The sequence below is a fragment of the Cynocephalus volans genome, chromosome 4 (genome assembly GCF_027409185.1).
Source record: "Cynocephalus volans isolate mCynVol1 chromosome 4, mCynVol1.pri, whole genome shotgun sequence".
In the NCBI taxonomy this organism is placed as follows: domain Eukaryota; kingdom Metazoa; phylum Chordata; class Mammalia; order Dermoptera; family Cynocephalidae; genus Cynocephalus; species Cynocephalus volans.
The window spans coordinates 47,131,439-47,158,685 of NC_084463.1; the positions used below are offsets into that span (position 1 = coordinate 47,131,439).

General features: G+C 41.8%; 1 protein-coding gene across 1 annotated transcript; it reads right to left on the reverse strand.

Moving 5' to 3' along the window:
• Positions 1-27,109, reverse strand: LOC134375653 (death-inducer obliterator 1-like). The gene is given in 15 exon segments (XM_063094295.1): positions 1-222; positions 1,117-1,206; positions 1,919-2,072; positions 2,365-2,869; positions 3,110-3,252; positions 3,518-3,564; positions 3,567-3,617; positions 3,761-3,877; positions 5,025-5,184; positions 5,324-5,768; positions 19,573-19,786; positions 23,040-23,252; positions 25,189-25,510; positions 26,272-26,999; positions 27,002-27,109. Coding segments are annotated over 15 exon segments (3,519 nt in total).
• Positions 27,110-27,247: the final 138 nt, after the last annotated feature.

Sequence of the window (27,247 nt, forward strand, 5' to 3'; positions counted from 1 at the left end):
TCACCACCCAGAAAGTTGGTGCTTACCTGGTCCCTCAAAGGGCAAGAGTGCGGATGGAATAGGGTCCTTAGCACCCAGTGGGATGAGGTAGAGGTTCTTGATGTGCCTGGTCTTATTAGGTACAACACCAAAACGGCCACGACTGCTCAAGTAGGAGTAGAGAGAAACATAGGCAAACTTTTCTTCCTCTGTCAGGGGATGAAAGCGGATCAGACAGAGCTCCTACAATGCAAACAGAGGACAGGGGAAAGCCTTCACCTGTGGCCATGCGAGGAAAGCATCTGCTTTAAAATTTGTACCCAAACCTCAAAAGTACAGCCTGAAATGGGAGATTTTAGCAATTCTGATTTTGACTTTCATAGCCTTATTGTCCAACATTTGAAACAATGAGATAATGAAGTAGTAAAAGAAACTCACAATCAAGCATCCGACTTTCCGACTCAAAACTTGGTTTCAGCAGGAGACTCTTTAAAATGACTTCCACTCACAGCCTCGATTTCAGAGAACTGTCCTGTGAGAAGCACAGGCCATGTAAGGTGTAGGCTTAGCTGCGTCTGGAGCAAAGTAAGCTTTCCCGCATGCACAGTGACTGTGGGCACGGTGAGCAGCTGCATGATCTGCAGCCATTCCCTGTGTGTCTCCACATGGGAGGGTTAAACTAGGCACAGGGTCTAAACCCTCTTGGGAATCTGATGGAAAACTGTACATACAGACACACGCAGCTGTAGCTAAACCTCAGGGGTTCCCAGAAAACCAAAACCCATTCAAGAGCCCAGGCTCGGTGCCTTTTGCAGATCACCTCCAAATTCCCACTGTACTCCTTCAATCATAAAAAAATAAAAATAAAAATGAAAAAATAAAGTTTTTACATTTTTTTACTAAAATGTAATCATATGATTACAGTAAAGGAAAAAAACCCCTTCTATCACCGTATTTCTCAAACACACCATCACACAGGAATGTAACTATATAAACTTATTTTAACATTCACCTGAAAGTATCTAGTAAGTTGCAGGCTGACATTTCAAGTGTGAACCATCAAAATGAAAGGTTAAAAAAGATGTTTAAATAAGCTCTATGTTCCATTGTTGCAGAGACCATACTATAAGCGGATACCTTAGACACAGAAGACTTGAGTTCACCAACATAATCCCAAACCATCTTCGGTGCGATCCTCCCACCGATGTGAATTGTGTTGGGCAAGTCCTAAATAAAAAGTACTTTGAGTAAATCACCTGTGAAACTCTAGTGTTCAAAAAGAGACTAATGCAGTAACATGAAGGCACCAAACAACCCAAACTTCAAGAAAACAACAATTCCAAGGAAAATGGTGATAACTGTAGTAAATACTGACTGGTGAACTACCATCCAGGATTACAAGCTCCCAAACCCAAAGGTGGTATAATAACCTTCTGACAAACAGGATTGTTTAGAAACTGCTGCCCAACCTTTTTACATTATCTTTTGTGAACACACACACACACACACATACAGTAATGATTCAGTTATTACCAGGATAACTGACTTGCCACTCCTTCCTAAGGTCATAAATTCTAGTGCCATCTTTGTTAACTTTGAAAAATGAAAGACCTGTCAGGGGGTTACACCTGCCACCCACACTATGCAGGTTATAGACGCCTGGCCATGCTGGTGGCTGGGCACACACGTGTGGTAAATGCCCTTGCTAAACAGATCACTGCTAAACAGATCACTGGGCTGCCCAACTGCTCAGCCAAATTTCTGCTCTGTGCAAACTGCATGACCGGCTGACCCACTGTGGCAACCATTATCTTGCCTTTGGAGGTATTTAAGTGCCCAGGCAGCCAGCGTAAGAGTGTCACATGTCTGCCCATAGTAGAGGAACTCCTGTGAAAGACACATACACAAAAGCACACACACATATACTTTTGGTACTAACCTCACTGAGATAATCAGAACACACAGAGACAGGATATGCCTTAGTGACAAATTTTGCTACACTTTTCATGTTAATAAATCCTTTCCAAATGGTGCTGAGTTGAGATAAAAAGCAGGTCATATCTCCTTCTGGAGAGGAACGTGACTCTGAGACACTGTAAAACAAAACCAGGAAAAATAAGGAAATCTCTCTTGTACAATGAGAATTTCAAAACAATGAAGACTGTGTGTTTAAAACTAAAAGTGAATTCCTACAAGTTTTGGTAGCTTACTTTTGCCAATAAATGCTTTAATCATAATGATATAAATAGACATTTTGGTAAGAGAAAAACAAACTGAATTGTATTTCTGAGTAAAACTCAGAGTTGAAATCACCAATTGCCTTTCCGTTCATTAGTTCAAAAGAAAACTTCATTGGCTCTTTCAGACTATATCTGAAATACACACCTGATATTCTGTGATGGAACTGACAAGTGTCCTGGGTCAGGGGATGAGGACGGCTTAGCCAGTATGAACCTGGGCACCGTCACAGAAGTCAAAGCAGGCATCAGTGTGCCTTGTTTGGTTTCTACCACATGGGCACTGTCTGGCTGGGCTGGTATGGAGGCTGTCACTGTGCACGATCCACTTGGAGCAGTCCTGGAGTCCCAGCTGGACATAGTGACAGTGGTGACCACTGCATCCCCACGGCCTTCCACTGGGGAGAGCTCAAGAATGACATCTCCTGGGGGCCCAGGGAAATACTTTCTCTCCAGGTTTGGATGAGAAGCACTTTCCAGGTCTGGTTCAGAAGCATTTCTGGGCAGAGTTCCTGGTATTCCTTCATCAGCTGAGTTAGGAACTGGATCCGATGGAGAGCTGACACACTTGGATTTTAAGTCTTCTTTCTTAGCAGAAGCCAACAATTTCTGTTTTTTCAGAGGTGGCTCATCTTCTGATGAGGAAATCTGACCTGAGGTAGATGAGGAAAGACATGGTGACAAATCTGACACATCCAAGACCACAGCGTGCTCATGAGCAGGTAATTACTTACAAGAACCCAAAAGCAACAATGCAAAGAGAGGAGCTAACTTCATAAACTCCAGAAATCCATTCAACCCCCCTCCCTTTTTTTTTGGTTTAACATCGCATTTGGAAGGATTAGTGATTTTAAGCAAAATCCAGTTTAATGGGATCCCAAAATTATGCTCACCTGTACAGATTTTACAATTTAGATTAAAAAGATGCGCCTCATGCTGGCTTGTTGTGTTTTTCAACAAATTGCTACGGACGTCTAGAAGGGGCTGGGGGCTTTTCTCAGGGACAGCTTGTACTGATTCTTGCTGTTCCTCAAAGAAAAAAAAATGACTAGGTAATTTATTTTCCAATGCCACTTCCAAATTAACAGCACACATGAAAAAAGTCTGATGTGATTAAGAACCACTGGATGAAAAAAAAAAAGATCACTGGATACAAGTACTTGACAATTAATAAAATTATATATATCTGTTATAAGCTCAGTGTCCTGCCCAATAACTAAAGACACCTAAAAACATTTCAAATGGATAAATTTTACTCTATCTTTTGTGAAACCTGAAAATACCAAATGCTCATATCTAAGTCTGACAGGAGTGTAGAATCTTTTATATTGGGAATGGTTTCCTGTTTTTAATGTCAGTCTTTTTGTTTTCGTTACACAATTTAATTCTGGACTCTATCGCCTAAAATAAAAAAGACAACAATCAAGCCCTACACCTTGTTTTCCAGGAGGAAAGCATATCACTCCTGCAAATGGTCTATTAATTTACTTCTGGTAAAGTCAAGTCTCTGGTATCTGAAGCAGCCATCATAAGTCAGTACTCACAGATTTCATCAGTTTCTCTGGCCACAGGGAAATTTCCTTAGATCCAAGTTCTTCTGGCTTCATTCTCACAAGTTTTGCCAAAGAGATTTCTCCACGCAAAACATGACGGAAGAGTCCCTATAAAGAAACATCTTTCATTCATTCATTCAAACAATATCTGTGTGTGTTAATGTGGAGGTTATGGAAAACAACAAAGCAGCACAAGAAGCTCTGCCTGGAGGTTCAAGGACCACAGGACAAAGACAGAAGCTTTCAATGGAGGGCTGCGCTGCACAGAGCCCTGCAGAGGCACGACCTCACCTGCCTCCCCAAACAGTCCCTTGAGAGCAGGCACCAGGCCACCCAGCTGAAAACAAATGGAGGCCCAGAAAACATGGGTGTCAAAGTCAAGCAAGGCCCACACTGTACTGACTCTTCTTTAAAAAATAAAACTCACCTCCTCAGGAAAAACAAAACCACGTTCATAATTTGGAATACAGGTCAGAAAGATACAATGTTAGGAATATAGACAGGAAGAAATGACTTGTGCTGGGGGGCTGTTAACCATGATGAGATGCAGAGTATCTGACCCTGGTTCTACTGCACAGCTAAGAGCTCAGAGAGTGACACACAGGACCAGAAGACTGTGAGCCCTGGAGGCAGGAGGTAAGGGGCTGTAGCACGTGTGCAGCTCAGCCTTTTCAGACGTCATTTCCATTTTGATCAATCACAGGAGAACAACCCCCACTCCACAGCTGCTATGAGGACTGAGCTGACCTGCAGCACCCGTCGAAATGGTGAGAACTGGAGGGGCTGCTCCTTACTATTACTGGGAAGTAGCCCAAATTGTCGGGCTCACTCAAGTGCTGAGAGAGAAAAAAATAAGGCAGAAAAGGCTGTCTGAAGCCAGAATATGGACACAGCCATATTCTAGATTAAAGAATCTGTACTTTACTTTAGAGCAAATGAAGGGATGGACATGTGATTTGGCACTGTAATGTTTAGAAGAGGCTAATCTGGTGAAATAAAAGATGAACTTCAGCCACTGAGATCACTGACAAGAGTCCACTTAAGGTAGGGAACAGAAAGATCCTCAAATAACACCAAGTACATGGGGGCATACAGAAGTGTCACAGAGGATAAAAATACTTTCTAACTTTCATGGAAAGAATATAAATGTTGCAAATGCTGTTTGATGTATTACTGTGAAACTCAGCGAATAGAAAACACACACCAAGTTTCCTTCTGCGTCAGGAATATTGTAGTACACAGAGACCACACACACCTGATTTTTAGGATCCTTGAGGTTGAACAGGAGGCTGCGGTATTTTCTCATGTAGCGAATATCTGTAACTTGAAACAAGTTAAACATTTCCTTCTCCAGATGAAGGGCGATGTTTCCTACTTCTTTCTCTGTCATGATTAAGTCATCACTGTCACTGACTCTGAATGGAATGAAAAAGAAACTACATAAACACTTTGTATTTAGATATAATACATTTTTGAAACAGTGGGGCAATCTCAATGTGATCACCCTATACATGGAAGAGCTGACACAGATAAAAACCAAGGACAACAGCCCACCTTTTCCACAAAATCTCTTTCAAGGAGCATCTTATATTCTGCCGAATTTGTGAACTGGGCTGTGACTGGGCAGGGCTCCAGGTCCCAAGGTGCCCTGGGACTGGAGAGGCCACAGGAAGAGAAGTTGCTACCGGCTTCCCAATGGCTCCAACCAAAGCAGCAGATCCAGGGAACTGTCTGGAAGCCACCGTCTGCCTGACAGTGGAAGTACCACCTGATGGGGTGGCCGAGAGCCACGGCTTTTGTGAGATGGTGCCCTTGAAGCTAGAGGGTGCCTTTTAAATGGCCGGTTGGGCTGCTGCCACATTAGCAAAAGGAGGAGACTTCTTTGGAGCGAGATGTCTTGGCGATGGTCGTTTGCCCACCAAGCAGCCTGGGCAGGGTTTTCTCTTTGAGGCCGAGGCCACCGCTGCCTTCTCCTCTGCTCTTCCGTCTGCCTTCCTGGCTGTGAGAGAGAGCGCAGGTGTGCGGGTGACACAGGAGAACAGGCTTCAAACACGCCCACCCTTAACTAGCAGGAGCTTACTAGGCATTACTGAATAGGATACATTTAGAAAAAAGAATTTTTAAAATCTTAAAATTCAAAAAAGAAGCTTAATTAAGGGCTACTAACAGTATTTATGATAGTGACTATGGCTTACTTCAGAAAGAAAAATGCTTTATTATATTATTATATTAAAGCTCTTACTTCACCCAATAAACTACACAGTCAAAGTCTCAATTTACTCCTCAGCTGAGCTTTAAAACTGAAGGACACACTTCATTTTACCTAAAACAAACAAAAAAACCCTACGTGGATTTAGGGTAGCACTTAAGAATTCAAGTGCAATTTTTTTGTAAACTTGAATTTCATAAGTTTTCTCAGGAAGGGTAAACAGACGAGTGCTCCTTACATGCACATTCAACCCCGAGTGGACATCTGAGCATGGGGGCAGGGAGGTCTCACATGCCACATTGTCCTATTGGACAAGTCACTTGGAGGTAATGCCATTAATGACATATGGAAAGGTGACAGGAATTTGCAACATAGGAAAAGTCAGTCATTTTCCCATACTAAGAGTTGGCAACCAACAATACACTAATGCTGCTGTATAAATGTCCCCATTTACAGCCCTCTAGACATAACTGAATTAATGTGGTAGATAGTAAATTAGTGCTTTTAAATCAAACAAAGATTGTAGTCAAAAGCTCAAAAAAAAAAAAAAAAAAAAAAAACCCTCAAAAGCCCTGAACCTTTACATGCCAGGAAAGAACCCATTGCATAGTCCACCAGAACTCAAAGATCAGCACAGCAACCCCTCAGGGAGGCAGGGGCTCCAGTGCAGATAGCGTGTCGATGGATGGTGTTTGTTCGGGCAGCCGTGTCACTTGTCAGAAATCCAGGTAGTGGGACAAGGCGTGAAATGCCAACAGGTACAGGGCTGCAGGTGGTCTTGGGCCTTGTGGGATGAGGGTTTCCCAGGGTGAGTGGTTGAGGTACACGCTCTTCTCAAACTATCTGCTCAGCAGCAAGCCTCCAAACTCCCAAATATCTAAGTGAGAGGATTCAACATATGTTCGAGCGATCCCTTCAGTTTTCAGTCAATTCACTAAAAACCTGGGAGCTGCAGTTTTCCCAATTTACAGGACAAATAAAATTCCTTTGTTTTACAAATTTGCAACAGTACTACATGGATCCAAAGCGTAGGACAATTAGACAGTGTTAACAGGCATTAAAGTTAACTTTAATCCCAACTTCTTTCATACTTTTTGTCCTAACCCTCCTTTTAATGGTAATTCACACAAATGGCAAATCCCATATTTTCCTCTCCTAGAGCCTTTCCAACCTCACACACCCTGCCTGCCTCTTGCCACAGGTGGCTGCCCACAGAACCCCATACTTGGCAGCATTTCTAAGCCTCAGTGGTCGAGGCTCTCCACAGACCACTGTGTCCCCTGGGGACTGTGGCTCACATGCTACAACAGCCACACCTCTCTAAATGTTTCATGCCTCTGGGAGTTGAGTTTTCAACTGAAGTGCACTATACAGCAATGACAGTGTCTGACAAAATAGAAAACAGAGACACACTAGGAAAAACAACAAAGACTACCTTTTACTGTCTAGACACCTTGTTTTAACATTTTTACGTTTATTATTTTGTCAGATCAAATTTGTATACCAAAGGGATCACAGTATGTTAGTATTTGGAAATTTATTTTTTAACAACTCAGATTTAGCTAGCGAGGTTCGCTGCATCAAACTTGAATGGCTCCCAGAGTTTAGATTAGATGAAATCAGCACAGTCCCCTTTCCACGGGAGAAGATGTGCAGGGGACAGGGAAGGGCTGAACATGTAAAGCACAGCAAGGAAGTAGTGCTAGATTCACAATGTCAAAGGACTCTGACATTGAGCAAGGGCACCATGAAGCAACTATTGGCCTAGACAGTTGTATGAAACCACCCACCAGCCAGGAAGCCGACCAGCCAGCAGTCATGAAAAGAATGAACCTATCATGATAGAAATCGAGACCTAAAACCAGTTCAGTCACTGCCTTTATAAACAGAAATTTTTCTGAGAATATTTTAACATTATACTTCTAGATAACTCTAAAAAACCGGTCTAAGGCATTTCCAGAAACCTCAACAAAGCACCTTGAATACAGCACATTGGAAACCTGTGTGATATGACCTGAAACCAAACCTTAGTGACATTTAACGTTCACATTGTTTCGGGTTACAAATACACGTTCACTTCAGAAACATTACCTACATTTCTCCAGACCATAAGCTTTAAAATGAGATGTCCATGAAAGATTAAAACTTCCACAACTACTCTAGTTGATGTATTTTCTCCCTCATTCAAGGAAAAACCAAGAGGTTATTTCTGGGACATTTCCAAGACATGTGACTAAAGTCACTGATTACCGAAGAGCAGTAATAGTAAATTAATGTAATACATTAAAAAAGGTAATTGCCTTCCTTAACTACGAAGATGATATTTTATAAAATTAGCTGCTTCTCTTAAAAACCAACCATCATTATCCTTTACCTACTCTTTAAAGAGTACATAAATAGGAATAAGTAAATTATTGATAAAATGTTCTGTAACTGGGAGACATCAGTGGCCAGTTGCCCACAGTTTACCGGCTGGTTTCCTGTGACACATATTAAGCCTCTGTTCTACTTTGAGGGAAAATGTTCAAAACATGCCAAAAGATCTACCCAGCATCCGCCCCAGGGACCTGCACGCACTTCTGTCCCACTGTGAGTGGCAACCGCATCGGTGGTGCTGGACTTGGGTCAGCTCTGCTGGAATGGCAGCGAAAGAGAAACTCATTTTTGAGCACAGCTAAAATGTAACTTACAAGTTCACTTTTTAGTGAATTATGTTGTGTATAAATTTACAGGAGAATAAGGAATAACTCTTTAACCAACCAGAAAAAAACCTATTCTAGAGAAACAGCAGCACCGCCTTTCAGGGATGAGACACCCCTGCCAGCTGCCGAGCTCTCTGCTGGTCAGCAGTGATGTCATCCCGGCAGCACTGAATGTGTCATGGTCATAGGTGTGCCACCCAGTCCCCTCACATCTGTCCACTGGACAGGAGGGCAGCCATTCTGTCCACACAGCCTCCTTCAGCACCCATGGGGCCTGCTTGTAGGGAGGAAAGGTGTCACCTTAGGGAGCTGGCTTAAACCTTAGCAGCAGGAGGAACAGCTCCCATGGCCAGGCCACGGCCCCGGATGAAACTGCTGCTGCCGGGCCTGGCCATTTGTTTACAATGGAAATAAGTTGTTTGGGGTCCAGCCGACTACAGAATGAAGCAGGACCTTGGCACAGGGAGCAGCAGCACACCCTAGTGGGCTAATTCCCCCAAAGCATGAAACTAGGTGTCTTGTCTCACTACAAGGATGGCTGTGGCAATACAGCATCACAGGACACTGGGTGGCACTAGAAGGACTCACAGAAACCAGGAGGACATAATCTGGCCTCCAGCAAAGGAATTATGCTAATGTGCTCGCTCCTCTGGGTAGAATCTGCCCAATAAACCACATGGAAGTTGCAGCAGGACAGGGATGAAAAATAAGGGGAAGAGATCAAGTCAGCACAGTCCCAACCAACCCCACAGACACTCATGTCCAGTGACTGCACACACTGGATGGCTCCGCACAGGCAAAGGAACAGGTGAGACGCACCCCTTTCTCAGTGCTGGTGACTGATTCAGGGAAGTCGGGCTCCAAACCCTCTCTCACGCCCACTGTGTCCCGAATCCTCACCATCAGCTACAGCTGTAAGGACTGTTTCTCTTCTATGAACCTGCAAGCGTAGGCTCTGAAGAGACACAGTGGATAAAGCATGTGAGTAAATTCTGCTCTATTTTTAGATCTCAGTAAGGCACATGCACAATGTCATTTCCCATCTCAACTGTTTCTTCAACATCAAGATTTTTCCTGGTGTGAAAAATCAAGGTGCCAGTAGCAAAAGAAAATGTTTTGCTTTTGCTTCCCTCAATATGCTTGAACGTTTTCAAGTGAATTTCATATCATGAGGGGATTTTGCTCTCAATTGCAGTGCGGGTCACCTCCCAGCTGTGCAGCTATGTGCCTGGCTGTCAAAGCCATGGCTCATTTGGGAGCAGAGGTGCTGTTTGTCCAGATTTTCCGAGCCAGAAACAAACACTGTTCACTTTAATAAGGTTAAATTTTAACAAACATCTATCTTTTTTTTGTGCCTAAATTGTTTACTACTTAAACTGGCAAGGCAGAAGCATGTTAAAATAGTCCATTTACACTCCCCCTGTCCCAGAGGGCCATATGCACAGAACCCCAGAGCTGAAGGCACTGTGCAAATCACAGTGCAGGATGTGCGGCCAGTTACCATGTGTTCTTCTCACTGAACACTTCCAGGTTTGCATCGAGTAAAAGTTGCCTCAACTTTCATTTAAGTAGATAAAAGTAGCAAAATTTCCTAAATTTACTTCTCTAATTCCCCAAAGCTAAGACTATAACTATGTTAGTGTTGATGTATAACAAACAAATATTAAATAGTTTACAACTTTATACAAATGTATCTGGAGCTTGTGCACTATACCAGAGGAACTGTAGCAGGTTTCTTCAGAGGAGACCTTTGCAATCTCTGACACTGATAATGCCATCGAAGGGACTTTCCTAGAGTACTAACCTTTAGGGTGTATTAGAGTAGATCCGTAGCTCTAAAAGGCTCTATGAAGGTTACTGAAGAGCAGGCGAATTTACTGACTGGTCTGGCTGGCAATTCTTTTTTTTTTTTTTTTTTTTTTTTTGGTAATAATTATTTTATTTTATTTTATTTATTTATTTATTTATTTATTTATTTATTTTTTTAAATTTTATTTTGTCGATATACATTGTGGCTGATTATTGCTCCCCATCACCAAAACCTCCCTCCCTTCTCCCTCCCCCCCTCCCCCCAACAATGTCCTTTCTGTTTGCTTGTTGTATCAACTTCAAATAATTGTGGTTGTTATATCTTCTCCCCCCCCCCCCGGTTTTTGTGTGTGTGTGTGTGTGAATTTATATATTAATTTTTAGCTCCCACCAATAAGTGAGAACACGTGGTATTTCTCTTTCTGTGCCTGACTTGTTTCATATAATTCTCTCAAGGTCCATCCATGTTGTTGCAAATGGCAGTATTTCATTCGTTTTTATAGCTGAGTAGTACTCCATTGTGTAGATGTACCACATTTTCCGTATCCACTCATCTGATGATGGGCATTTGGGCTGGTTCCAACTCTTGGCTATTGTAAAGAGTGCTGCGATGAACATTGGGGAACAGGTATACCTTCGACTTGATGATTTCCATTCCTCTGGGTATATTCCCAACAGTGGGATAGCTGGGTCGTATGGTAGATCTATCTGCAATTGTTTGAGGAACCTCCATACCATTTTCCATAGAGGCTGCACCATTTTGCAGTCCCACCAACAATGTATGAGAGTTCCTTTTTCTCCGCAGCCTCGCCAGCATTTATCGTTCACAGTCTTTTGGATTTTAGCCATCCTAACTGGAGTTAGATGGTATCTCAACGTGGTTTTGATTTGCATTTCCCGGATGCAGAGTGATGTTGAGCATTTTTTCATATGTCTGTTACTGGCTGGAAATTCTACCCCTCACCCAACTTCCCCAAGTGGCTGATGAACAAGAACAAAGGGAACAAGTAAGGGACAGACTTAAGGATGCCACAGGATAGTGCTGACGGGATCGCACCCAGCAGGTTCAAGTTTACAGAGATGTGAAACCTTTCCCTGATCTAATTTTCTCAACAGTAGGCTACTTCTTTAATTTATAAAAAGTAAAACACTTCCTTAATGAAGCTGTAGGTCCACGCACACATCCAAGAGCCCTGGAGGGGCCTCCACATACCAACTGAGCCATCACCCAGGTGAGTGCAGGATCCTGCAAGCCAAACTCCTCTGCAGCTGCAGGCCCACTAGAACCCCAGAGGGGCCATGCACATTGACCCAAAAGGAGCCAAGGCAGCCAAACATGCACCCAACTGCACTGATACAAGAGTCACCACCACAGCCTACAAACAGAGGACAAAGTCTCTTCCCTCATAGCCCCCTCCAGAGTAATAGAAGAAACAAGTGTCCTATCAGATGACCAAACACCAATGAAAATAACAGAAATACAAATAAATAAGAAGATATGACACCACCAAAGGGATATGGTAATTCTCAAGTTCCAGCCTCCATCAAGCAGGAAAACCTTGAGATGTCTGGAAAGGAATTCCAAGCACTGATCAACAAAACTCAGAGAAATAAGAGAAGAATCAATTAGAGAACACAATGAAACAAGGAAAAATATCCAGGTTATGAAGGAGGAAATTTACAAAGAGATTAATACTTTTGAAAAGAACGTAACAAAACTAGAAAGGAAGGATTCATTCAGTGAAATAAAAAACAGAACAGGAAGCTTGAGCAGCAGGTGAGAGCAAGCAGAAGAAACAATTTCAGACCCAGAAGACGGTCTTTTTTAAATAACCCAGGCAGACAAAAAAAAGAGGGGCGGGGTATTTAAAATGAAAATTTAAGAGAGCTAATAGAAAACTTCAAGTGCACAAACATCCAAACCATGGGTATTCCAGAAGGGGAAGAGAAAGGAAAAGTCATTATAAACCTAACCAAGAAAGTAATGACAGAAAGCTTCCCAGGCACAGAGAGAGATGCAGACCATCAGATCCAGGAAGCCCGAAGATCCCCAGACAGATGCAATCCAAAAAGATCCTCTCTAAGCCACGTTACAGTCAAACTGGCAAAATTTAAAGACAGAGAGAATTCTAGAAGCAGCAAGAGAAAAGTGTCAAGTCACTTATAAAGGAGTTCCCATCAGACTAACAGCAGACTTCTCAACTGAAACCTTAAAGGCCAGAAGAAAGTAAGATGATATATTCAAAATACTAAAAGGAAAAAACTGCCAGTCAGGAATTCTTCATCCAACAAGGTTTTCCTTCAGAAATGAGGGAGAAATAGTGTATTTCCAAGACAAACAAAAATTATGGGAGTTCACTACCACATGACAGGCCCTGCAAGAAATTCTCGAAGGAGTCCTGCATCCAGAAACTCAAAAATGATAATCACTCTCATGGATTTACAAGAAAGACCAAAACCCACCATTAAAACCAAAATGCTAACAAGAAAGAGAAAGAAGTTAAATCGTGTTACCTGAAAAGTCTAACGAACATTGAGGGTGAAAAATAAAAGAGGAAGAAAGGAAAAAATAATATTGAAAACATCTAAACGAAAAGCAATATAATGGCAGGCAATAAAGCAATAGTTACCAATAACAACCATAAATGCAAATGGGCCAAACTCCCCATTAAGAAGACACAGATTGACTGATTGTCTAAGGAAGCTACACCCAACCATATGCTGTTTTCAAGAGACCCACCTCACCTATAAAGAAACACAGACTAAAAGTGATGGGGTGGAAAAAGATAAACCACGCAAATGGAAACAAAAACTGAGCAGGAGTGGCTGTTCTATCTGATAAAAAAGACTTCAAACCAAAATCCATAAAAAGAGACAAAGAAGGTAACTATATAATGATAAAGAGATCTTTCCAGTTAGAAGATATTAACAATCATAAGTATATATGCAACCAACACTGGAGCACCGAGATGTAAAGCAAACACTCATAGACCTAAAAAAAGAGATAGACCCTAACACAATAATATGAGGTGACCTGAATACCCCTCTCTCAGCATTGGACAGACCTTCCAGGCCACCAACCAACGAAGAAACACAGGGCTGAAACTGAGCCTTAGACCAATTGGACCTGGCAGACATCTACAGAACATTTCATCCAACAACTAGAGAATACACATTTTTCTCATCAGTACATGGAACATTCTCCAGGACAGACCACATGTTAGGTCACAAAACAGGTTTCAGCAAACTTTAAAAAACTGACATCATTCCTAGTATCTTTTCTGACCACAATTGACTAAGACTGGAAATCAATAACAAGCAAATTTCTGGAAACTATTCAAGTGCATGAAAACTAAACAACAGACTCCTGAATGACCTATGGGTCCAAGAAAAAATTTTTTAAAAAAATCAAAAAATTGCTTGAAACTAATGAAAACAATGCATCCTACCACAACCTGTGGGATACTGCAAAAGCACTAGTAAGAAGGCAGTATATTGCAATAAGTGCTTACATCAAAAAGAATGGAAACACTTCACAAAAATGACCTAACACTACACCTCAAAGAACCAGAAAAATAACAACAATCCAATCATAAAAGTACAAGAGAGAAAGAAATAATTAGCAGGACAGAATTAAATGAAATGGAGACCCCAAAAATGATACAAATAATCAATGAATCATAAAGTTGTTTTTTGAGAAGATAAATAAAATAGACAAACCATAGGTTTGCCCACTCCACCATACCTCTTTAACATAGTATTGAAAGTAGTAACCAGAACAATCAAGCAAGAGAAAGAAATAAAGAGCATCCACATTGGAAAGGATGAAGTCAAACTGTCCCTGTGTGCAGATGACGTGACCTCACACATAGGAAACTTACACACTACCAAAAACTCTTACAGTTGACTAACAATTTTGATAATGTTGCAGGGTACAAAATCAACACCCACAAATCAGTAGCATTTTTATCCTCCAATAATGAACTAGCAGAAAAAGAAATCAAGAAAGCAAGCCCATTTACAATAGTCACCAAAAAAATAAAATACCTAGGAATCAATTTAACCAAGGAGGTGAAAGATCTCTACAATGAGAACTACAAAATACACCTAGAAGAAACTAAAGAGGACACATAAAAAGTGGAACGACACTCCAGGCTCTTGGATGGGAAGAATTAACATTGTGAAACTGTCCATTCTACCCAAAGCAATCTACAGATTCAATGCAATCTCCATCAAAATATCAACAACTTTCTTCACAGAAATAGAAAAGGCAATGCTAACATTCATACGGAATAAAAAAAGACCCTGAATAGCCAAAGCAATTTTGAGGTTAAAAAGAAAAAGAAAAAAAAAAAAAAAGCTGGAGGCATAACACTATCCAGTTTCAAATTATATTACAAAGCTCAAACAGCATGGTAATGTCACAGAAACAGACTCTCAGATCTATGTGACAGGAGAGAAAACCCAGGGGATCAACTTTACATACTTGCAGCCAACTGTCTTTGACAAAGTCAACAAGAAAAGACACTGTGGAAAAGACAGCCTCTTCAGTAAATAAATCGTGCTGGGAAAATAGGACATCCATATGAAGAAGGATGAAACTGGACCAGTATCTCACCATATGCCAAAATCAACTCAAAATGGATTAAAGACCTGAATAAAAGACCCCAAACCTTTAAATTTAAAGGAAACATAGGGAAACACTCCAGGAAGTAGGAAGGGGCAAAGGCTTTATGAATAAGACCCCCAAAGCCACAAGCAACAATATAAACAATAAACAAGTGAGCTAATATCAAACCAAGAAGCTTCTGCACAGCAAAGGAAACAATCAACAGAGCAGAAAGGCAACCTAAAAAAATGGGAGAAAATATCTGCAAACTCTACATCTGCCAAGGGCTTAATATCCTGAATATACACAGAATTCAAACAGCTATACAGTAAGAAATCAAGTAATCCAATTAAAAACTGGGCAAATGAGATGAATAGACATTTTTCAAAGACACACAAATAGCCAACAGTACATGAAAAAATGTTCAGCATCACTAGTCATCAGAGAAATGCAAATCAAAACCACACTGAGATATCATCTCACCCCAGTTAGACTGGCCATTATTAAAAAGACCATTAGTAACAAATGCTACTGAGAATACAGGAAAAGGAGAACTCTTCTACAATGTTGGTGGGACTGTAAATTAGCACAGCCACTATGGAAAACAGCAAAGAAGTTTCCTCAAATACAGACAGCACTACCATATGATCCAGCAATCCCACTACTGGGTATATATCCAAGGAAATGGAAATCATCATATCGAAGGGACACCTGCACTCCCAGGTTCATTGCAGCTCTATTTACAATAGCCAAAATATAGAACCAACCTCCGTGCCCATCGACAGATGACTGGATAAGGAAAATGTGATATATGTACACAATGGAATACTACTCAGCTATAAAAAAGAATGAAATTCTGCCATTTGCAACAACCTGGATGAGTCTGGAGAAAATTATGATGTGTGAAATAAGCCAGACAAGGAAAGATAAATACCACATGCTCTCACTTATAACTAGGTACTAAGAAATAAAGTAACAAAGAAACAGAACAGACTACAACAATTCCTTGAACTTTCAGAAGGACAGAAGAAACCAATGGTTACTAGAGATGGGGGGATGGACGGAGGGAGGGAGTTGGGGGCGTGATGGGTCAGGTAAAGGGCATAAAGAAAAATCATGATTTGTAATAATGAATATGCTAATAACAATATTTTTAAAAGTAAGACACTTTAAATACAAAAAGAATGTCATTATTGGCTTTCAAGAAAATTCCAGCTATGTGGATAACATTAAAAACCAGCTGTCAAGGTAAATCCTTTATCAGTACAAATTTTGGTATTTCTTCAAATTGGGAGGGGAATATTGGTTTAAATGTACAATGTCTGGTTACTCCCAGCCTCATTTATTTGTCACTGACGACCCTGGGACAGACGGAAAAAAAAAAAAAAAAAAAAAAAAAAACCGGCTTATGCAACTTTTAAAATACAGACACGCCCTCCACCACCAGCTTTAAATTTCTACAAAACATCCTTGGGTTCTAGTATTCTTCCATATATTTGTTCTATTACAGGAAATTTGCTCCTTATGATTTCATTGCAACATGCTTCTGGAGCCCATGCCACAATTTATCCTTGAGGACACCTGTTCTACTGGATCCATTTCACCCTGTGTCTGGCCACCTGTGTGGCACACACACATGAGCAGGAGGACAAGGCTTTGAGATGGGGAATATGCACAAGCAATTATCTGGGTTTAGGTCTGCAGGTTATTCAAGTTTTCCATTTCAACTCCCACAGCTAGAATTAAACTGTGGAAATCTGTTTTCTAGTTAAAATCTGTTCATATCCCAAGTGTTTTAAATTACTTAACAAGCCTTTAGGAGTACAAAATACTGGGAATTGTGCCTGTAAATATAAATACCAGACACTTCCATTTCAAAATTGCAATGAACGAGGAATACTTTAGAAAAAAAATTTCAGCCCATTTCATGCCTTGACTAATGGGGGGTAAACAGTGGAAACAAAGAGAAGCAATATGGAAGCAAACAGATATAAAAACACAAGGGAAACATCATGCTCTTGGGGAGCACTAAAATAAAAATTGTGCCTGTAAACTAAAGAAATTATATAGAAATCCCCCAAAATCAATTTACTAAAAATCAGAGGAACATTTGCATGTTAATCCCATCACCTTGAGAACGTGAAGGATACTTTAACGGGCAGCACACCTCCTTAAAGCAGCAGCAGAGAGCTTCCTGCACAGCAAGGCCCAGATCACTGAGAAGCTGTACCTGTGCCCACACCCTGAGGGCAGCACCAGCCACATGGAAGCACACTGGATGTTGTCACAGTCACCTCCACAAGCAGCAACGATGCTCAGCTCTATGCCACAGGACTTCTCACAATGTACACAGTCACACAGACTGGAAGTGGACCCGGTATCAGCCTCAAGACCTCCACCACCTGAAGACATCTCCACAGCCAGCCAGGGAGGCAAAGGAAGGGTCTTCATGGGGTGCAGAGTTACGATGGTCTGTGTTCATGCTGCCCCCTCCCGCTGTACCTGTCAGGACTCAGAGGATGTGCCCTGCTACCACAAAGTCCAAGAGATGTTTGGTGGGAGAGAGAGGTAGAGGCACATTGAATTTAGATTATTTTACCCATGACCCTACTCTACTCCCAACCATCTTTTGGAAAGATGAAATTTCTGGGGAAACAGAAAATGATCAGAAGCAAGTAGCTCAAATGTCCCTTATAAATTTTGGATATCCATCCATTTCAATTTTGAGATGTAGAGATGTGCTGGGAAGGTTAATCAGCCGTATCAGCATCAGTGAAAAGCTGATGGAAGAAGTGGGAAAGGCCAAAGGAGAAAACCTATGAGTACAGAAATTAGCCTCACTGATCTGGGCTTCCATCCATCCCTGTCCCCCATCAAAAGTTGAGTGAGGTAGGAGATAAGATTGAGATTAGGGCAAATTATTTCTTCATCTTTTCCTTTCTCCAATGCACACTCTCCTCAACCCCCGCACTTGGAGTCTCAGGGTCAGCTCTCCAATTCTGGTCGACACAGAGGAAAACTAACTGAACTAAAATGAATCACCCAAATTATCTCTCCCGTAGTTATTTATACCCCCCGGGTTTTCTTTCCTTTACTGTTAAGTGGCTATAATCAACTCAGTTAAAGCACTTTACCAGAGTATTAAAAGGTGACTGCTCCCAACCCATTCACAGAAAGGTGATGCTTATTTTTACATCTGCTCATCAGCTGTGTAAACGTGCTGTAACTTAATGAACATATTAGATGTGCTATTTGCTAGCATGAAATTCTCAGCTCAAACAAGCTAAGGTGTATGGAGATTCATTATAATACAGTAATTGGTTAAGTCAATTTACTTGGGACTCCATTTCTTAGGTCTTGTGCTGTTTACATAACCAAAACGGGTGTGTGTGTGTGTGTGTGTGTGTGTGTGTGTGTGTGTGTGTGTGCATGTGCAAGTGATGTATTAAAAGGAAAACACAGAACACATTTATAATCCTGAAATCTAGGGCTATTTAACCTTTTTGGTGTTTTAAAAGGCAAAAAATGCACCATGAATGGCATAAATAACTGATTTGAGCATAGTTTTATAATAGAATAAAATGTATCTGATAAGTCTAATTTAAATTTTTATAATTTAACTGTGCAGCATTAGTCTGAGAAACAAGATCTAAAGCTGCATGATCTAATCTGGAGTTTCATGGATTTATCTGAAATAACTTCATTTCATTAATTTGAAATGTGTGCCAGGATATGACCTTTAATACTAGGGAGCCACTCATGCTTAGAATTCTCAGCACTTTCCCTTCAGTGAGGACACCCTGCAGCTCCACGTGTGTGAGCACAACACTATGAGATCTACAGAGCAGCAGTAAATGCTCTTCCAAATTCAAATGCACGTTATGTGGGCGTGCGGTATATGAGTAGGACATGAAAAAACTCCCACCTGTCCAGTCAGAAATAAACTTAACTCCTGAAAAGCATACCTAAGTTGAACATCAGATGCAACACTAATTTGCAGAGGTTCCCACAGCAGATAAAAAAAAGGGGCTGATTTTATGTGCTGAGAGCAGATCATGTGTGAAAACTAAAGTTTTATATGGGTTGTAAGAAGATTAACTAATGTCTGGACAATGAGGAATTTTAAACGCTGGGCAGTCTATTCAGATTTTGCTGAAGACAATACAAATACTTATCAGAGCCTAATAATAAAAACAGGTTAAAAAACTTAATCATCAAGATGAAACATTTAGTAATGAGGTTTGTACAGCTTTTTGGAAAACACTGACTGGAAGTCCTAACAGACTAGAGATAGATTTTCAGTGTCAGGTGGTAACTTGGACATGGACATTAGTTTCCAGCCTTGATGGTGTAGCCACTGTTTATGATCAGCATTAAAACACAACTGCAACCCCCAGTCCTGGACAGGCTCAGGAGGCGGCTATCTGGAAAGAGAGGGAGGGGTTCAGGACGCCAGCCCCCAGGTGATACATACGTTTGCACAACAGTGATGATGAGACAGTGGAAGTCTTTTCCAGCTTTACTGCACTGTAATTCTGGTTGCTTGGCCAGGACGGCATGCTGCTTTCACAAGTTGTCTCCTTCCTGAGGGATTTGATCTTAGAAAAAGCCACTACCGCCTTCTTCACTGTGCCTTCACTTTTTTCTGGAGCCGGTCTCTTGTGCAGAGAAGAGCTTTTAATGCCTCCCTGGATAATCAGTAAATCCCCAATCATTAAGAAGGCCAGAAAGTACACCTCCACTTCATTTCACTGAGAAAGAAAGGTCATAATCCTATTTCTTCTTTGGGTCATCTACCCTGAGTCTGCACACCACATTTGCTCAGCAGCAGTCTGACTACCCTTGCACATCCAGCCAACCCTTACCACTAGCACCTCTTATTCAGGATTCCAACTTTTTGAGCGACAAGAAGATCCCTGACACAGAGGGATCCTTCCTGAGGTATGAGAGCAGTGACACAGGATGCAAGAAGAGCACAAATGATGTTTCTTTATCCTCTGCCACGCCCAGGGCATGCTTGGTGCTGCCATTCTCCTCCTGGGTGCAGCAGCAGCCACTTCTTTGTCAGTTCTATGATTCAAAACTACCAACTTTAAAAATTAAGTCACCTAAAAGATACATATGCATTTGAAAATCATCAAGAAGACTCTCCAAACAGTGCTAGTTAATGCTTTGCTTGTCATAAATGTAATGTCAACCTGAGCCCCAGGACAGGCCTGGACAAGAACCTGTGATTTCCAGCCATCCCTGAATTCTCCCCAAATTCCACAGAGTACCAAAACAGGACAATCTTGGCACGAGCCAAGGGCAGTCTCCTCTAGCCGGAAGCAGGCCATGCCCAGAGTCCTTGGCATGAACAGAGGGCAGCATCTCCTGCCTGGAAGCAGGCATGAAGCACACCAAAACACCACTTCCAAGTGGGTGGGCCACCACAGCCACCACCACAGCCATGGCTGCTGCAAAAGCAGCTCAAGACCACCACAGTAGCAAAGCTGTCATGCAGGCAGCCCACCAGACCCTCGACTGCATTGACACAAGGAAAGCCACCAGTGGATTCTGGAAAAAGAAGAGTACATCCCTCTCTTTAAAGCCCACTCCAGAGTAACAGAAGAAGCAACTATTCTCTACCAGATGACCAGACATCAACATAGAGATACTAGAAATAAGAAAGTCCAAGAAAATGACACCACCAAAAGAATACAGTAATTCTGATATACCAGACCCTATATAGCAATAAGTCCTTTCAAGGACTGAAAGGGAATTCCAAGCAACAATCTTAAAGGAACTCACTGAGATAAGAGAAGACTCAGACAGCAAAATGAAATGAGAAAAAAATCTAGGATATAAGGAAGGAAGTTTACAAAGAGATTAATACCTTATAAAAGAATGAAGATAACTAATGGAACTAAAAGATTCACTCAACAAAATAATACAACCAATAGCCTTAAGCAGCAGGACAGAACAAGCAGAAGAAATAATTTTCCATCTTGAAGACATACTTTTTAAAATTACCCAGGCAGGAAAAAAAAAAAAAAAAAAAAGAAAGAAAGAAAAAGAAAGAAAGGAAAAAAAGAAAAGAAAAAAAAATGTTCTTAAAAAGGAAAGCTAGCAGGCAACCTTAAACACACAAAAATTCAAATCAAGGGTGTTCAAGAAGAGGAGAAATGAAAAGGCATGGAAAACCTATCCAGTAAAATAATAATGGAAAACTTCCCAGGAACAGGAAGAGACATGGACCTTCAGACCCAGGAAGCTCAAAGATCCCCACACAGATTCACCCCAATAATCCTCTCCAAGACACACAACAGTCAAACTGGCAAAGCTCAAAGATAAAGAGAATATTTTAAAAGAAGCAGAAGAAAAGCATCAAGTCACCTTATAGGGAGCCCTTATCAGACTAACAGCAGACTTTTCAACAGTAACTCTGCAGGACAGAAGGAAGTGGGATGACATATTGAAAATAATGAAAGAAATAAACTGCCAGCCAAGCATACCATATGCAGCAAGGCTATCCCTCAGAAATGAGAGAGAAATAGTGTATTTTCCAGACAAAAACTGGGGGAGTTTACCACCACATCACCAGCCCTGTAAGAAATCCTCAAGGGAGTCCTACAGCAGCAATCCAAAAAATGTAATCACTCATCTTACTAGTTATAGTTCCGTTCAAACTGTTTCTTTCAAAATTCACTTTTAGTAGGTGCTGTGTTTCTAGGGATTCATTCATTTCATCTAATGATCTAATTTGTTGACCAACCATTATTCATAGTATACTCTTATAACCCTCTTGATTTCTGTAAATTTGATTTTAACAACACCTTTTGGTTTTGATTTTAGTTATTTGAGTCTTTCTTAGTCCATCTAGATAACGGTTGCCAGTTTTGTGGATTTCATCAAAGTACCAACATTTACTTTCATTGATTTTCCCATTTTTTCTATTTTCTGTTTCATTTTCTAAGCTCTAATTTTTATTATTTACATTCTTTGCTAGGTCTGGGCTTAGTTTGTTCATTTTCTCGTTTCCCAAGGTGCAAAGATAATTGTTGATTTGAGATCTTTCTTTTTCACTAATATTCACATTTGTATTAAATAAATTTCTAGTTTAGCAAAAAAACTGAAATAAAAAACAAGTAAATAAAAACAGGTAAGCTATGGAGACAGTAAAAAGATCAGAGGTTATGGAGGAGGAATGGATGAATAGGCAGAGCAGAGAGGATTTTAGGGTAATGAAAGTCTGCAACAGTACCATGGTAGATACATATCATTAAACATCTGTCCACACCCACAGAATACGCAAAAAAGTGTGAACTCTAATGTAAACTATGGTCTTTGGATGATAATGATGTGAAAATCCGTTTCATTAACTGTAACAAATGTACCACTTTGTTGGGCAATGTTGATAATGGGACAGGCTACACATGTGTGGGTCAGGGGTATACATGGGAAATCTCTGTACTTCCTGCTCAATATTGCTGTGAACCTAAAACTGCTCAAAAAGTAAAGTCTATTAAAAAATAAATGAAAATAATAAACAAACAGTCTTGTGAGTGAGGTCTCAAATGAAGAACGTAGCCTTGTCCAGAGCTCACCTCCCTCCCAACTGCCCTGTGTGTCTACTCTCTATACAAACTCCATCGGGTGACTGCCAACTCTTTTTTCAAGACTGCTGCCAGTGTCCTGAAGTCTTATGTTCTCCAGGCAGCAGTGAGTTGTCTGCTTTTGCTTTACTGCATTTACATGACTGAATTTCAGCTAGCGGGTAATAAAAAAACAAATACATGGAAAAGGTGGAAGACAAAAGTAAAGGTGCTACTATCTGCAGTACATCTGTACCTGCTGTCCCCTACATTCTACAGATAAATTAAAAAAAACAAGTCTCGGGGAGAAAACACTGTTACACAATTTTGCTCCAATTGTTCAAGTGGCTGGTCTTAGCCAGCTTACCCGAACACCATACTGTGGAAGTTGGAGCTTTTCTGGCTTCATCTTGATCTTCTCCTTAGATTTTGGCTTCTGTTCTTTGCCTGAACTTAGGCATTTCATAGTAACTTCAGCATGTGTAAGAATACTGTCCTTGCTGCAGTAGGCCAGGTTGGGCTGCACCACACTGGAGCGCCCAGGGTGGGTACACCTGGAGGTGCCCGGAGCCTCTACCACCTGCAGAGCAAAACAGGGAGCTTCAGACAGTGCGCTGGCCAATTTCAGCATTAAAGTGCTGTGTAAAATCACGATGTAGAGTACCAAGCTCACGGTTTTTAATGAAGAGATACCAACAGTATTTTTAATATGAATAAAACCTTATTTTATGTATTCAAACTATATGAATGTATTTCACTGAGGCAAGGCATTCACATTTTAACTGTCCTTCACACCATCTGTGGTGGGCAGAACTCTGAGGTGACCCTCAGGACTCCGGCCCCTGGTACATGTCCTCTATATAATTCCCTCCCCCTTGAGTGTGAGCAAGGTCCGTGGACATGATGAGATTTCATATCCACAAGCAGCTTCTGCTATAGGGCAAATGTGCAGAGATGTAATCAAGGCCCCAAATGAGGTGACCAGAAAGGGCCTGACTTCATCAGGCAAAATCCCTTAAGAAAAACTGGCCTTTTCTTAAGAGAGGAGACTCCATATTACTGATTGTGAAATAAGCTGCCCCATATTGAGAGGGACAACCAAGGTTAGGATCTGAGTAAGGCTGCCAGATAATATACAGGACACACAACTAAATCTGAACTTCACATAAACAAAAAACATTTCATAAGTATGCCACAAAAATTGCATGGGACATACTTATATACTGAACAACATGAGCGCTTCTGCGCTTCTGGAAGGGGATCTTTCCCCTGCTGAGCCTCTGATGAGTGACTGCAGTCCTGTTAAGACTCTGAGCAGAGGGTCCAGCTAATCCATGCTCAGGCTTGAGAGGTACCGAAACTGAGACCATAAATATGTGTTGTTCTAAGCTAAGTTTGTGGTAGTGTGTTATACAGTAACAGAAACCTAACACAGCACAAGAAGTACACTTGGTTGCTTCTGTTTTGATGGTCAAGACTAAATACACATGAATGCGTCCCTCAAGTGTACTTAAGTGAAAACTTATTTCTCAAATTAAATTATTAACATAGTTATTTTTCCTCCATAGAATCTATTTTACTGAGAATAAAATTTTATATAGGCTTAAGTCAAAGACATTGACAATAAAGACATGAAATAGATAATTTTCCTATTAATTTTTCTTAATGATTGTGACAGTAATGTCATATTTCCATTTAGTCCCTCTTAATACTTTCATGGTTCAGTCCTTATTCAAATGGCTCAGTCCCTCCACTTCCACCTTCCAGCTAACACAGTGCAAGAGTGTTCATAAGGCAGAGACACAGCAACCTCAAAGCTTCCTGCTCAGTTGGCCTCTGTTAGAAGACAAGCTGCCAGGGTAGGGGTGGGCCAGGGACTCAGTAAGGCCCAAAGGAAACATGCTCTGAGTCACACCCCCTCGTTGGCACTGGAATGGAGATTATGACAGCATGTGACAGCTCTCAACAGCAGAAGCTGACATATGTAGGAAAAATGATAAACAATCACAGCCCCAGAGGGGCATAAAAACCAGGTGGGAAGGAAAGTCAAGGAAAGAGCCGCAAGACAGAGAAGTGATACACTGAGGACAAGAAGTAGTGAGGGTCGGACTGATGCAGGCCCCACCACCACTCAGGGTTTCCCACACTGAGTTGGCACAAGAACCAAGAGGCAGCTCGAGAAGGTGTGTGTGGGCACATAGGGGGGCACATGCACTTAAGCAATTGACAAAGAATGCTGCTGATACACATAAAATACGTAAGTAACATCAAGAACATTGAAATAAAAGTGATTGTTAAGAATTAAGTGCACAACAGCAGACGAGGTAGGTACAGATGGTGTGGGCAGGAGACGGGGGCAGAGCTCCTGAGACCCCGCTCCACATGCACCAGCTGTCCTGGTAAAAATTAGCTTATTCCAAAACAAATTTTTCTAGCCTTGATATTTCTACCAATAGCAAGTCTGGAATCCATAAGGTCAACCCCTTAATATTTACCTCGGTAGGCAAAATACACACAGGCTGGCAAAGCTTGAGTTTTTTCTTTCTGCTTGGATTTGCAGCTTTCTCAACTCTCCTCTTTATCTTTTGGTCTTCACTAGATTTTTGCTCCATTGTTCCTGTACTTGTAAAATCTCTGTCATCAGCATCTCCAGGTCTAAATTTAGTTTCCCGATGATTTGTGGTTTCTACATTAGTCTCATCCTGCACTTGCAGAACGGTGCAGTTTGGGCAGATATAATCTTCCCTGTTCCTTTCCAAAAGCCTTCCTCGAGCCTGAGAAGCGCTCCCACAATCGCCATGAAACCGTTCTTCACATCGGTCACAGCAACTCATAAACCTGAAATCACAAAACAGTGATATTAGGAATGGGATGTGAGGGACACTCACTCACTTTTTGACAAATTAAGAAGTCCAATTAGTTTTAACATTTTATTGCTTAGAAAATACCAATATAGAGAAATGTACAGAGAACAGAATGAAGAAGATGCATATGTCCCTCTCTTGATTTTATTAACATGCAAGTAAGTCATTTTTATCCTTTTTTGGCTGGAGTGAGCTATAGGCTTTCCAGGCATTGTACCCAAACTACTTCAGTGTACACTTCCTCAAAACAGCAGTGATGCCTTTGTCCCACCAAAAAGCCAACAGAGATTCCTTAACACCAAAGTCTAGCGAAGACTCTGAGCTGCCCCCAGGTCCACACTGGGGTTCAACCAGTCTGCACCTGGCCCTCTGCTGTCTCCCAAGGAACAGTCTAGGGGAGCACTCTCTGACAGATTACTGAGACCACGTGTGGTCTACTCGGCAGCCACTGGCTGCACATGGCTGGGTGGGGGCAGGGGATTCTCAACTCCTCCCATGCTCATCACTTTGACTGTAAACAGCCACATGTCCGGTGGCTACACAGGGGAGGGGTGGCTCTAGGCAGGCCTTTCGTTCCTTTTTTGATAATGATGTATTCGTCTTTTTTGAATGAACAAATTATTCATCCAGCCTAGCTTTGTAACATTTAAAATCAAAACAAATATAAACACTATTTTCACCACACAGATTTCTTTTAAAGCTGGGGCAGCCCATCCCTGTCCTCCCATGACCCACCTGTTGTTACGAGGCTGGAGACACATGCGGTCCAGGGTGTTGGGGTCGTGCAGCTCACATTCAGGTTTAGGCTTGCCCGAGTCCCTGCTCTCTTCACCTTTAACTTGCTGAGCTGCTGCCCTCTCCCGCTGACTCTCTTGGTCATCGGTCACTGCCTGGGACACAACCCTCTGGACATTCTCTGGCTCTTGCTTGCTGGGCAGAGCATTCTCGACAGTAGTGCCTGCCTTGACATGCACAGTTTCCGTGGGATTCTCCTCCCGACGCTTCTTTCTCAGGTGATTCTGGATGCCTTTCAGGGGCCTGTCAGGTGGCTCTCGCTCTCGCTTTCTCCAAAGGCGATTCTGAAGCTCCTTCAAAGTCAGGCCATCACTGTCATTGTCAGAGGTGTCCTCCTTGTCCTCTCCTTCTGTGGCCTTTCCAGAAGAGGCAGGTCACTCCTGTACACTCAAGGAACCAGAGTGGGGACCACTTTTCATCTCAGAGGTACTTCCTACGCTCCCTTCCAAGGCAGTTTCAACATCTGGGACTGGACAAGATGTTGGCTCACTGGAATCCGCAAGGGAGACAGGAACATTCTGTCTTCCTTGGTGCTGAGCTGCTGTAAGGAATTCCTCCACCCGCTCGGTGTGCTGTGGCTGCCTCCCAGTGCGTCGCAGGGCCAGGCTGTGCTGCTGCAGGGGCTGCTGCCCCAGCGAGCCTGCCTCCATGTCTCCCACACCCTCTCTAGCTTAGCAACAGTGGTTCTTCCAAATCCCCGGGTTTGGCTGAAGCCTTTCCTTGTAGGTTTGACAGTCTCAGGTGCCTCCGCACTGCTTGGGTCACCTTTATCTTCCATACCTAATGAGAAAATGTCATCACATCATTAGCAGCAAGCCACTGAGTGAAAAGATCACACAAACTCAACCACACACAGGAGGGAGCATAACCTGCCTACATGTAAATAAGAGGAAATGGAACCATCCACCTTCTATCT